This window comes from Eretmochelys imbricata, chromosome 14 (assembly GCF_965152235.1).
Source record: "Eretmochelys imbricata isolate rEreImb1 chromosome 14, rEreImb1.hap1, whole genome shotgun sequence".
In the NCBI taxonomy this organism is placed as follows: Eukaryota; Metazoa; Chordata; order Testudines; family Cheloniidae; genus Eretmochelys; species Eretmochelys imbricata.
Genome location: NC_135585.1, coordinates 10,985,338 through 10,999,772, shown reverse-complemented (window position 1 = coordinate 10,999,772; position 14,435 = coordinate 10,985,338). Strand labels below are relative to the sequence as shown.

The window sequence follows — 14,435 nt, the reverse complement described above, 5'->3', positions numbered from 1 at the left end:
ATTCCCAAACTTTTAATGATAGAACTGTTGATGTGTTTTAACGTACATTAGTTATTGGCTAAGAATAACTCCAGTTAAAGTGAGACATCCTTATTAATTATGTTAATATTGGTATGTCTATACATGTAAAAACCTAGGGATGAGATTAAAGCACAGAGTCGAACTGACAACCCGGTGGGAGAGGGAGCTAACGTTTCTTTAAGTCACCATTGTGCCCTTCTGATCCCAATTTGCTTCAAGGGCTCCAAAAGCTCTCCAGTATAATTTAGACAGTCCTAGAGGCCTGTGTAAATTATGGCAATCTGTACTTTGCTGTCCCATGGGCCTTAACGCTGCTTGGAATCTGTGTAGTACTATATGCTGCAACCCCACTCCTGACACTTCCCTTCTGCACATGGCTCCAGCACACCCAGGGCTTGTGAAGGGACCCTCAGAAGGAAGCCATATGGTTATGTTCAACATAATCCTCCCCACTCCCATCAGAAATGTGGCTTTAGGGCTACTTTATGCCACTCTGGTCCTTTTACATGTGTAAAGAGGTTGGAGCCGTAGTGAGGATCTCACCCTAAATAGTTAGTGTACATCAGCATAGCTCCATGGGGTTCAGTGGAACTGTCATAATTTACACTTGCTGAGGACCTGACCCAGTATAGTACAATACATAAAAAGTATCTAAAAGGGAACTGCCTCTAGGATTCTGACTTTCAAGCCACACAGTAGTAAAAAAAACTCTATGAACTTTGTAAACAGCCCAAAAGGTCTAGGTATACATGTATATACAAACATCAACAATGCTTGTGGGTACAGAAACAACCACTGCCCTGAACTGCTGCTGGAGCTGTAATATAATTCTTATTGCTGGCAGCCAGATGAACACATCAGCTACTTAAAGTCCTAATTCCAGTGTTCACTGATCAAATAATAAGCTTTTTTAAACTGAGTTAAGATTTACCCAGGCCAACGTGGCCATGTTTTCCATTGCTAGGTCTCCTCATCGTCACTCGGGAAGGTGTCTTGGTACAGATTAAGTTGGTTATATGATCAAACCCATGCTGGTCTGAAAATTGGGTGGGGGCTTGCAAGGATATATAAACTTACTGGAATTTTTCTTCCAGTGCCACTAACCGAGGCATAAGGTCCCATCGCAGGGTCCCAGAGCTCAGGCTCCAGCCCAAGCCTGAACATCTACACAGCAGTGTTTAGCCCCACAGCCCAAGCCCTGTGAGCTTGAGTCACCTGACCTGGGACAGCCATGGCTCTTCTTCAGGTCTTTTATTCCAGTTTAGACGTACCCTTAATGGTCTGGGACCTACCTACCTGAGGGACATAAGAATGGCCATACTGTGTCAGACCAAAGGTCCATCCAGCCCAGTATCCTGTCTACTGACAGTGGCCAATGCCAGGTGCCCCAGATGGAGTGAACCTAACAGGTGATGATCAAGTGATCTCTCTCCTGCCATCCATCTCCACCCTCTGACAAACAGAGGCTAGGGACACCATTCCTTACCCATCCTGGCTAATAGCCATTAATGGACTTAACCTCCATGAATTTATCCAGTTCTCTTTTAAACCATGTTATAGTCCTAACCTTCACAACCTCCTCAGGCAAGAAGTTCCACAGGTTGACTGTACGCTGAGTGACAAAGAACTTCCTTTTATTTGTTTTAAACCTGCTACCCATTAATTTCATTTGGTGGCCCCTAGTTCTTATATTATGGGAACAAGTAAATAACTTTTCCTTATTCACTTTCTCCACACCACTCATGAGTTTATAAACCTCTATCATATCCCCCCTTAGTCTCCTCTTTTCCAAGATGAAAAGTCCTAGCCTCTTTAATCTCTCCTCATATGGGACCTGTTCCAAACCCCTAATCATTTTAGTTGCCCTTTTCTGAAAATTTTCTAATGCCAGTATATCTTTTTTGGAGATGAGGAGACCTCATCTGTATGCAGTATTCAAGATGTGGGCGTACCATGGATTTATATAAGGGCAATAAGATATTCTCCGTCTTATTCTTTATCCCTTTTTTAATGATTCCTAGCATCCCATTTGCTTTTTTGACTGCTGCTGCACACTGCGTGGATATCTTCAGAGAACTATCCATGATGACTCCAAGATCTTTCTCCTGATTAGTTGTAGCTAAATTAGCCCCCATCATATTGTATGTATAGTTGGGGTTATTTTTTTTCCAATATGCATTACTCTACATTTATCCACATTAAATTTAATTTGCCATTTTGTTGCCCAATCACTTAGTTTTGTGAGATCTTTTTGAAGTTCTTCACAGTCTACTTTGGTCTTAACTATGTTGAGCAGTTTAGTATCATCTGCAAACTTTGCCACCTCACTGTTTACCTCTTTCTCCAGATCATTTATGAATAAGTTGAATAGGATTGGTCCTTGGACTGACCCTTGGGAAACAGGCCCTTGGGGACCAAGGATTTTCAGAGGAGTTAGATCCCAGCTCTTGTTGACTTTCAATAGGAATTGCATCCCTTTGCAGACTGATCCACAGATTAATATTCTCATAGAAATCAGTGACAAAACTCCTGCAGAAATATAGCTCAAACCTTGTGTAATATATTGGAATCTATTTACTCACCACTGTGGTGGGAAGGATAGTGGCTGATTAATAGTGCACAGCAACACAGCACAGCAGTTTAGGATTGGGAGTGAAGAAGAGTATTGAATCCACTTGAAAAGTCATAGAAACTTTTTGATTGAATCCTATCATTACCATGAACAGGACACCAAGGTGTGCACACCTTTTCTTACAAAATGTGCTGTGGGAACTTTTAGCAAAAGTTAAATCTTGGGCAACCCATTTACCTTTTCTGTCATTCAGTTTCCTCATGGATCTAGTAACAATAAAAGGGTATTATGAGGCTTAACTACTCTTTCCATAGCTTCTTTGACATAAAGGTGCTACAGAAGTGCAGAGTATTGCTAATGAAGAAAGGAGAAAATAATATATTTTGATCTATTTTGCACCAGATTTGGCCACAAAACTAGATATAGATTTCCAATCTCCTCTCTCTCTCTCTCTCTATGATTTATCCCTTTTGTTACATCTGTATTTTTATAAAGCTGGTTTACTTTTAAATGAAAAGATAATGTATATCTGTAGCTAGGTAATTTTTGTTCTGAATAGGATTCACTGAACTGCCTATTTCATCTACACATGCTACACAAAACTCTGAAGTTTAATTAGGAGCAACCCACAACAGCATAAATTTTTTCATTGCATCTGAAGGCTTGATTCAGTAGCAGACTGCATCTGTGGCTACTGATCTGTGAAGTGAACATCAGACAATCACGGGGTTAATCCTAATTCCTTAAGGGAAATTTAAAAGGATTCCCTCATTGGAAACCTCAAAATACCACATGTTTCATTTTTTGTGTACAGCACAAAAATGATGATTCTGCCAACTTGATTGTGAATGGGGGATTGAGGGTCTGATCCAACTCCCATGGAACTCAGTGGAAAGGCCTGGATCTGGGCCCTAAGAAGGGACTCCTCTGAGAGAGCTTTGACTTTGAATGGAGTCTTCAGTTGTTAGCTCTGCAGTTTGTTCCTGGCTTCAGCCATAAAATAGGCACAGAGCCTGATTCTTTTCTCTCTGACCATGGTTTTTGTGTTGGTGTAACTCCATTCACTTCAGTGTAACTGCTGATTTCCACCAATGTAAGAGGAGAAGCAGGTTCATGGTTCTATGGGGTGGTGGTGAATACAGAAAAAAATGTATAATTTGTAAATTAGGGAACAGTCCTTCAAACAGTTAATCATGTGTGTACGTAAGTAGTCCCACTCAAGTCTGTGAGACTACTTGCATGAGTAAAGATTTGCAGGATTAGGCTCTTAGTTTAACAATACTCAATTTACAAATTAACAGAAGTTAATGTGAATGAATATTCAGTGACAAACTTAACTGAGAACTTCCACACTTCTCTATGTTGAAGTTTTGTAACTGTTACATTCTTTCACAGCTGTTTTTGTAAGCAGGGAATAATTTATCTACCTTGATTTTAAAAAGTTCGCAAATGTTTTTTATTTGAAAAAATACCATAAAATTTCCCCTGCCTTCTCCTATGTCTACTTTCCTCTTTTTTTCTATGGCTCCTATATAGAAAGCTCTCCTTAAATAATACAGGCGTAAAGAGTTGAATGCAAGAACCTTAAAGAAACAAAAAGCAATACATTTTTAAAGGAATTTAATTTGGCCAGGACACCAAGGTTAATAATTCATACAAAAAATGCTGTGGAAACTATGGACAGATTCACTGGATTCAGGCAATAATAAGAAAACCAGATACCTGTACTTATTTGGAGGCTTTCCGCTGGTATGGAGATGGTGGGCTTCACTATGAATGTCAGATACTCTGGTGTTAAATCACTTTTACCTCCATTGGATTTATACCAGAGTACTAGAGCTGAGAACCTGGTTTGGTGGTCATGATTTCTTTAGGTTTTGTTGGTCTCATTTGCTGTAGAAACTGAAAATTATTTTTTGTTGAATACAGTCCATTAAAATGTTAAATGTCAAGGAAAGGGCTGTCTTACTTTACAGTTGTTAAAATTCTCTCTCTCTCTCTTTTTTTTTTTTAATACCTTTCCCCCTTATTTTCACACCACAAATTTTAAAAAGAAAAAATGGAACTCTCTAATCATCAATCCGAAAATTTAAGTCCTTGCCAAAAGAAATATTTTGCCTAAATCAGAGAATTGTTCACTTTGACTGTATTTTATAGGAAGCCAAGGCAGCAGTGGAAGAGGCAAGAGCCCTGCGAAGTAGGATTCATCTCGCAGAAGCTGCACAGAGGCAGGCTCGTGGAATGGAGATGGATTATGAAGAAATAATCCGCCTATTAGAGGCTGAAATTACAGAGCTGAAGGCTCAGCTCACTGATCATTCTGGCCAAAATAAAGTAAGCAGAACAGTCATCGCTCATAGTTACCATGGTTTCCTTGCTGTTGTCATGTATCCTGTTTTCATTTTCTTTTCATCTGCTCTTCTAAAGTAGGTCACTGTTTTTTCTTGTATTATTCAATAACTGGAATGATGCATAGTGAAGGGGGCAATGTGAAGGCTACGAGCCTTCCTTTATCTAGATATGTTTAGGCTGGAAAAACAAGAGCCAGAAGCTTATTTGGGTCATTGGTCAATATGGCACATCTCAAGCATTAAAGTATAAAACATTGAATATGTTGGTTTTCTGTTTTGTTTTAAAATTTATTAATATATGTCATAAAAATTGAGGCAAAGGAAAAGCATTTTTGTGGTTGATTAAAGCTTTCAAGGAAGTCTGAGAGATTGAATGATATTTTAGATTCCTAAGCAAATTCACACATGTTCAGTTTCAGCTTTTTCCTGGTTTCTGTTTTAAATCAATGCAGATGTATCTTCAGTAAGTGTGTTTGTTGTTTACACTTGGCGTATTGTTAGTATTTCTAGCTTGTTTCTCAGTGATGCACAAATAATAATAATATAAAATTCAGGACTATTCTTGAATAAATTCAAATTTACTCAACTTAATTTTTTGAAAGACACTAACAACATTAGTGTGACCTAAATCTGATTTATTTGTTTTTTAAATGAAAAAGATTGTACAAATGAGCCTCACATTCGAAGCCACCATATTATCCCCAATGATTTTTAGAGACCAATTCAGAAATAAAACAGTTTGGGACAATTTTTAATGAACCTCCATAACTGGGAATCCATTTTCATGCTGACATATATTGTTCATTGTTTCTTTGTACTTCCCTGTTGTCTGTCTATAATCATCTGTTGTCTCTTGTCTTATACTTAGATTGTAAGCTCTTTGGGACAGAGACTGCCTTTTTGTTCTGTTTGTTCATTCAGCTCCTAGAACAGCAGTGTGCTGGTCCATGAGTAGGGCTCTTAGGCTTTACGGTAATACAGATTAAAAAATAGTAACAATAATAATTGGCATCTGTGTGTGTAGTTATCTAGTTTGCTCATGAAAAAAATGGATATGTCCAATCATTTAAAATAAGGGTGGCCTGCTGAAATTTCAATGTGAGAATTAGTTCAATATTAAAAAGTAAAAACTGTGTTACAAGAGCTATAAAGTGCATGGACCTAATACTTCACTGCCTTGCGCACTCTTCGTGCGATCACTTAGGCCCAGATTTTGAAAAGAGCGCAACTCCCATTTAAGCACAAAATAAGTGTCCAGATTTTCAGTTACGCTCAGCACACTGATGCATGTTGGGTGCTAAACTTTCTTCAAAATCTGGTCGCAGATGAATGCTTGAAAATCTGGACTTGAGTGCTTTCAAAAATCTGACATGGGGCCTGATCCTCCACCCATCTTGTTTAGAGGTAACACTCCCATTGACTGCAACAGATGCAGGGTTAAACCCTTGTACTCGTGCAGAGTTGGAAGCTGTCCAGGGCTGAGACTGTCTACTAGTCTGTGTTGGTACAGTGCCTAGCACGATTAGACCTCATTCTTGGCTGGTACTTTGGCATTACCATAATAAACCTGATAGATTTTTAAAAAATAAGTTGGTGTAAAACGTTACTATTACAGTTTCGTAGCCTTTTCCTCCCACTTTGTGTAAGTGGTTGTACAAGGAGCAAGGCAATAGAGAATAAGGTCTCTTAAGTAGCATACTTTGAAGTGCTCTTCTAAATTTAATTTAAGCAACTGGTAGTGTAAGTAAGAGATATTGATCAGTTCACCTTGTTTCTTTAGGTACAGTACATGAAAAAGAGGTTTGCTCCACTTTGTCTTTTGATAACATCTGTAAGCCAGGGACACCAAAACTGTACTTAGTAAAGCAGCAGCAGTTGGCTGTATTTAATAAAATCTTCCCTAAGTAGGCTTAGCATCTCCTTTTCCAGTAATGAACAGTGCAATATACATTACAGAAAAGAAACTTTCTAATCAAGCAGACTTTCTGATATTCAGAATAATGGGGATTCTGCCACATAAAGCTGTGTGCGTGTGTGTTTGCTTTCAATAAAGATATAGTTAATAGTAACAGCACTTTTTAGTAGTTGCAGATCTTATAGTAGGTTGTATTCAGGTGATGGGCTTCAAGAGAAGTGCACCTACAGTAATGTCAACCTTAGTTTTTGTAGAGAGTGGCGTTTTCTTTCCCTTTTACTGGGAGGTATTTTGCTCCTAATCCTCTGCCTAGCACACAGATTGAGGAAACAAATGTTCCCATGTATACATGGTGGCCTCCATCTTGTCCAACACCACCAGAGATTGAACCCTTTAGAGCTGAAGAGCCAGCCTCTTGATGGGGCTGTACCAGACTCTTATCCTCTGTGGATCAGGCGCAAAGGGGGACATGTAACAAATACTGAACGATGCGTTACACGTATGTATGTAGAAAAATCGGAGCAGTTTAACTCTGTTCAAGGCCTGTCACAGAGTTATTAGTTGCTTTGGTGAGATCTTCATGTAGTAGTTAAACATAAAACAAACAGTTTAATTCAGAGTTTTAAAATAATTCTGATCCAGCAATTTATCAGAAAAGGAGTGGAGAACATGGCTTCCCACCATGATCAAATCAGCACTGTGGACTGCTGAGGCATCCAGCCCCAAGCTGGTGCCCTTTCTAAAAGAACAAAAAAAAAATGGTTGTAAAAAAAGAAATGGTGGTTACAGTCTGTCCACAGCACCTTGATAGCAGCAGGAGCCTGATTCCCAACATGCATGTCCCATGAACAGCTGAAGCAGACGCTTTCTAAAACTTCTGATTCAACTGTTTCACTCTGAGATCTAAAGTTAAGGCCTTGTAGAATACAGAGCATGGGCTTGTCTACGTGAACAATTAGTTCACACCAAGCTGGGGTGTGAATCTACCGTGCACTAACCTGCCGCAGACCAATTGTCCTTGTGCACCCTGCTGATGTGTTAATAGTTTGTTAGAGCGCTTCGATCTAGTCCTCAAAGCACTGTATCGAACTGTTAACACACATCAGCAGGGAGTTTGTCCACAGCAGGCCAGTATGGGGAACAGTCACACCTCAGTTTGCTGTGAACTAATTGTTCATGTAAATAAGCCCTCAATTACTTGGACATGGAGGAGATAAAGAGTGCTACACTAGGGATACAAGGAAAGCATTGAGGGGACGACATTTTAAAATCTACAGTATCTCTCAATAAGTTCTGAATTCAGATTTTATTTTAAACATCATGTGTGTTTTTTAGGCAATTCTAGGGCCTTCAGGATCCATTTTGGTAAAACAGTATTTGTTCCCTTCTTCCTCTTTCCTTAAAATTTGGAGAGACAACCCCTTCACCTTCACTGTTCACTCAAAAAGGGAGAAAAATGACAAATAGGATAAATAAAATTAAGTCTTGAAATTAATTAGGTAGTATTGACTGAATTTCTTCCACAGGATAGTGTTCAAGATTTAAGAAAGAGAATTACTGTGCTTGACTGCCAGCTGCGGAAATCAGAATCGTCTAGGAAAACCTTTGAGGTGGCCACCGCAAAACTGCTGCAGTTTGTAGAGGTAACTTTTTTGCACTGTGGTCTCCAGCAACGTTTTATTTGGGAAAAGATGTGTGTTAATATATCTAAGAGACAAATATGATGAATTAAGCATGAATGTGTAAAACTCTAGTTTGAAAAAAACATTCACAGCTTATACAACTTCCTGAAATACGAGCTAAGGCAGAATTCCATGTAGGGATTTTTGAGACCTTTGAATGTTACTGTGTGCCTAATTGTAACAAGCATTCTTTTGTTTGTGCAGTAAAACCTATGATCTTAACATTTAGAGGTCAAGTTTCTTTACCTGGAAATGGTAAAATGATGCCCATTTGCAATATTAAGAGGCAGATATACATCAGTAAACAGAGGTTATGTTGAAAACATGTTTAAAAAAAACAGAATTGTAGCTTGCTGTACGCTTAATCCAACTCAGCCTGTTCTGCACCATTTTATACTGAACCAGTTAGTCATTGTTGCTGTGTCACTTCATACTAGCCGAGGATGTGGTCTACTCATATATTTATTTCAAGTAGTAGAAAGGTTTATAACATGGACGTATAGATCATATACACACAACATGGATGTGTTTTAATGAATCTTGGCCAATTCGTCTTTGCCTCCCCCATATTGTGGACCTAAGTTGCCCATTGCTGTGAAAATAGGATGATTTTGTATGTTATAATTTTCAGGCAGCTTAAAATTGTTACAGCTCCTTCCCCCCATGCTGACTGCTAATATAAGAAAATCTCCCAGACTTTGTTTTTGAATGTCAGATATGGGGGAAAGGTGTAGCCAGCTTATACAAAAGAGTTCCGTAGGGGGGAAAATTATGTCATTTGAACTGTTGTCTTTTATATCTCAGCAATATACCTTATTTGCCTCTACAATTTTACTTCTATGGAGACTGAAAAATTTCTCTTTTTATAATCCTTACATAATGGCCTGCCAATAGGAAAATGTTTGCTTTAGCAAATTAGCCTTTCTACTAGTAGATCTGTGGTTAGGGAGACAGAGTAAAGTCCGTATGAAAAGTGTCCTACAATATATTGTTCATATTTGCATAGATGTGGCTGAGGTGCTTTGGGTTGATAGATTATTGTCCACCTGAAAAATCATTTAGGGTCCGTTAGAAGAAAACGGAGACCCCAAGTCATTCTCTGTGGCTAGGAATACAAACTGTGTGTACAAAGTTTGCAGGGAGACAGAAGGTCTTTAAGTAGACAACAAAGCAACAGAAATAGTATGTGAAGCTTATAAAACATTAACTATTCATTTCTTTGATTGTTTGCCAACAGGTTGTACATGAAGTACTAGCAGACAACTCCATCCCCTTGTCAAATTTAAGGTAAGAAAACCTAAACTTAACTTGTTTTATTGAAGGTAATGTGTGAAATGATATGAAATATAGCAATACATGTTGTTATTGAAAACCTTTGTGACAGGTTTAGAAGCTCCAAACAACTCATACTAAGCCTTAGCTGTTTTCTTTCTATACTCCCATGCATTTCTGAATGCCTACTTTTATGAACAGTGGAAATAAAAACACAACACTGGTCTCGGGGCTACATCTTTCATTAACAATTTTAAGATAAATCAGTTAATCAGAACATACCCAGCACATCTATGGGCATCTCCATGCTTGCATCAGTCAAAGACACTATACCCCTAGCCACAGCTTTCCACCTTATTCTTTCCCCATGCAAAGAGTAAGACTCTTTTTGGTAGAGACTGCCTCTCGCCTATGTCCAGTAATAAGGAGCATCACCACTGTTAGTGCCACCAACATCTGTTTAGTTCCATTTCTTCTGAGAGTTTAGCATTTGGTTAGGAGGACTTTCAAGGTTACTTCCTGCACTATTTACGTGGCCAAGGACCCTGCCAACAAAGGTGGAATAAAAGAAAAATGTGCATATTCACATATGTCAGAACATCATCAAACCACCCCAACAGGGCTAGGGAGAAAACGCTTTGCCCAATGCATCAAACAGCTTACGAATGAAATAACCAGCTACCTGCCACATAATGCCTGCAATGAGGGAGGGGGAATAGCCTCTTGCCACTGGCTAGGGCTGTCTGCCAGAGGGAAAATTCCTTCCTGATCCTAAATATGGCAACTGGTATAACCTTGTGTACCATGAGGATTGTACTAGCAAACTCCAGTAGCACTACCTGCTTTTGTTACAAAGCAAGAAGCATTCAAGCCTGGAATCAGAGAAACCATATTTATCTAAACTTTATGAAAGTGAACTGAATTACTTTAATTAAAACACGTTGCAGCTCAGATGTATTCAACAGGATTTAGAGCAGCCTTTGGCCTCTTAAAATACCAATATAATACTATCCTGTCTCACAGGGCAGGTTTCTCCTTGTTCATGTTCAAGAATAAATGCTAAATAGGACCCTATCCTGCAAACCTTATTCATGCAAAATTCCTAATAAAGTCAAATCTGTTTAACTGAAATTATTAGGGGTTTTGTCTCACTGATAGTTTCAGGATCAAGCTCTCAGTCTGTAATTGATGCCTGTTAAGTAGCAAACAAATTCTACCCTTATGTATATATGCACTAATCCCAGTTGGGTCAATGGGAATTGTATTTGACTAACAGAGATTGTAAAGAATGAAATGTTGCTAAGTTGGTATACCCTGTTTTCATCGGAGATTCTGAGTACGGAAGCCAGTATAACTTTCAGGTAACTGTAGCACACTGCTGGGGATATCCAGAGCTGTGAGCCACTGTGTTAACTCTCTGCCTCAACGAGAGTGAGCTTTGCTAGAGATTAGACTGTGTGTCAGCTCCCTGCCGTACCACTCTGTCTTCCTCACCAGTCAAAATCCTCAAGGCTCTGCTGGTCCAAACCTTGCCTAGCTGGTAACAATCAGTAAACTCAAGCTTCCGAGTTCTTCGGAGATGTTTCTCTGCGAAGCACAGCCCCTACCACTGTGCATTCACAAAGGATATTAAGTTTGCTGCTCTTTCAAAGAGACAGTACATCACAGCTTATTAACTTAACTGGGTAAACATACCCTTCCCTTCAAACACAGCACTGCAACGGTTCATAGTAAAAACTAAAACAAATTTATTAACAAAAGGTTATAAGTTAAGTGATACCACATAAAAGGGATAAAGGTCGAAATGGCTACAAGCAAATAAAAGTCAAAACACGCATCTAAATGACTAAAACTTAATCTAGCAAAATACAGTCTTTGTTCAATATGGTTTCTCTTACCCAGGTCTCCTTTCCAAATTTTACTAGCTAGGATCCATCACAAGATCACATCGCTTAGTTCCTTTGTCTCCTAAGGTGAAGCATAACACACGGGTTCTTTACTCTCTTATAGTTCAGTGAACCTTTGAAACATTATTTTTGAAGGGTGTACCACCAGATAAAGTTCATTAGTTCATGCCAGGCAAGGAGTGATGGGTCTGGAGGATAAGGCTCCATGCTGGTTCCTCTCCCACTGGTGGTTGCTACAATGCAAGTTGATCTGTTCCTGCAACCTCCGATATTCAAATTAATAACCAATTGACTATGATTGCACCTGGATGGAGGCTTTAGCCTTTCCTTTGTCGGGGACATGGTACACAGGTTTTTCCCAATTTGTCTGATTTGAAAACATTTTAGTCCCATATTTCCAGCACAGCTGTGTGGCCCTTTGTGGGTTTTCCATACATACACTATGCAAGAATGTTAACGATCAGTGTGGTGTTAGTTTTCCAATGATACCTTACCCTACATCTGTAAGATATAGATTATGACATTAGTGAGTTGGGGTACACTGAACTGTTCTGCTGAATCTCACTGCTAGAAACTGGGGAGCCTCTTGCCCTCTGACATTGGGGTGTTGTCAGGGTCACAGTAAGTCTGCTGAATTTGATAGCATAATTCCTCTTGATGTTACTGGAATGAGAATAAAACCAACCAAGAGATGTGTTCAACAAGGTGAAAGGATGCCTGCTTTATTTTATTAAAAGGAACATTTTCCCTTGTAATCTTATAGACAGTTGATCTCTTTGCTGTGTGTTCCTTCCAGTGACCGAAGAGGCACATTGTCTACCAAAACACTCCTGGCACGACTGGGGAGGAATGGACGTACTGTCACAGCAACCCTTGCAGCAGAAGCCAAAGAACTTACTAAATCTGTCCGTGCCATTCTGGAAGTAGATTGTGAGTGTATATATATTCTATCCGCCACCCCAGCACAACATTTCTCCCTTTCACCTTTTGACTGGCAATTCAGAGTGGAATATTTCAGCAGTTATCAGTTGAACAATAAATCTAATCAGTCATTACCGTAGGCTCATCAGAAGAGAGCACATTTGAGCATAATAGCCACTAGGAAAATCCTCAGTGAAAACTGCTGCAGTAGTTCAGATAGTTGTGGCATTTACATTTACTATAGAATCATGAGCTGGAAGAGCAGAGAGGGGATGGCATGGATGCCAGTTCTGTGAATTGGTACCACTTAAAGATTTCCCCAAGATGCGAGAGTCATCAGGGGCTGGTTACATGGTTACATTTATGGCTACTTTTTTAATCATCAGAGCAGCACAGAGCCCCCGGAGTAGAGGCCAGGGTCTGGCCCAGATTGGGGAGTCAGGAACCTTCTGCAAAGTAATCCCAGCTCTGCTGCTGATTTGCTGTAAGACCTCTGCCTCATTTCCCCCTTTTCTAAAAGGAGACTAATGCCTGCCTTACAAGTTGGTCCTCCCAAGGATTAATTAGTTGTTTGTACAGGACTTTGAAGATCTCAAGTGTGTTACTGGGTAAAATTTTCCAAAGTGCCTAAGGGCCAGATTTAGATACCTAGTGGGATTTTCAAAACCACCTGGGTGCCTATCTCCCATTGATTTCAGTGAGACTTCACTTCAGCTCTCACTGGTAAATCTTTGCACAAAGAAGGTTATGCAGTTGGAGGCACTGATCACAGTAGACCTATTCACCTGAGTAGGGGCTGCAAGTCCAGGGCCTGATAGAAAATTATCAAGTTTCTACTCTGTTAAATTGATTTGGGGAATTTTTAGTGCCGTTTGTGTTACTATATCCACTCTTCTGTTTATTTCACCATTCTGGCTGCTCAGGAGGTACTCAGTATCTCATAGGACTGGGGCATAGATAACTATATCTCCAGAGCAAGAAGCTCGTTGCTGCCTTTAAAATTAGCAGCGTTTTTCCTTTCCTGGTATACTCATAATAATAATTACCTATCTCCTTAGCTTTAGGCAGATATGCCAGAATAGTTTATTACATACATATTCCACTGTTCATTGAGAGAAATAATAATTGATTTCATTTATATGGCTGGGATGTGTTCTCCAATTCATTGAATGTCATGTAATAAATCATAGCTAGCCTTTTACAGAATGCTTGTAATTCCATCCAAAGAAAGTAGGCTACATGAAACCCAATCCCTTATTACAGCCAATATTTAGAATTAAAACTAGGCCATAGAAGAAAGTGACATCACTCATATTCCCTTATGAAAATTAATTAGCTGTTTCCTTGAATTATTTCTAACAAATTGTGTGCTGCTCGGGTTATTTTCAGTTTGGAATTTCTGACATCTGTATTAACCTAAAGAGAGAGAGAAATCCTGCTGTCTCTTTTCTCCTAGATAGATCAGCTTTCATTCACAGCATAGCAGTTTAATAAACCAGAAAAATATTTCTTCTGAGGTTTAAACTAGCTACATGTAGACATTTCTGAAAGAGATGTTCTGATCAGTACATCGCATTCTTCAAATGTTTGCTGGGCAAATAAGTGCCATGAAAGCTTCTTACATTAGATGCCTGTAATGAAGTGCAGCAAAGCGAGAGTATTATAGTGGTGATTGCAGCAATTTGGTGCCATGCAGCAAATCATTTAGAGAGCTGCCGTAGTATCTAAGGGATCAAGTTTTTCATTTTAGCTTTGTGCTTCCACCTTCCCTTCTCTTTTGCACACTGCCTTTCC

The 14,435-nt window shown here is 39.2% G+C and overlaps 1 protein-coding gene across 6 annotated transcripts in view; it reads left to right on the top strand.

Moving 5' to 3' along the window:
- Positions 1 to 14,435, top strand: part of STXBP4 (syntaxin binding protein 4) — a 139,192-nt gene that overhangs the window by 57,698 nt on the left and 67,059 nt on the right. For all 6 annotated transcript variants that reach the window (XM_077834511.1, XM_077834512.1, XM_077834514.1 and 3 more), the window contains 4 exons: positions 4,751 to 4,927; positions 8,386 to 8,502; positions 9,779 to 9,828; positions 12,517 to 12,650. In XM_077834511.1, coding sequence (XP_077690637.1) covers positions 4,751 to 4,927; positions 8,386 to 8,502; positions 9,779 to 9,828; positions 12,517 to 12,650 — 478 coding nt within the window. The remainder of the gene's footprint in view (positions 1 to 4,750; positions 4,928 to 8,385; positions 8,503 to 9,778; positions 9,829 to 12,516; positions 12,651 to 14,435) is intronic.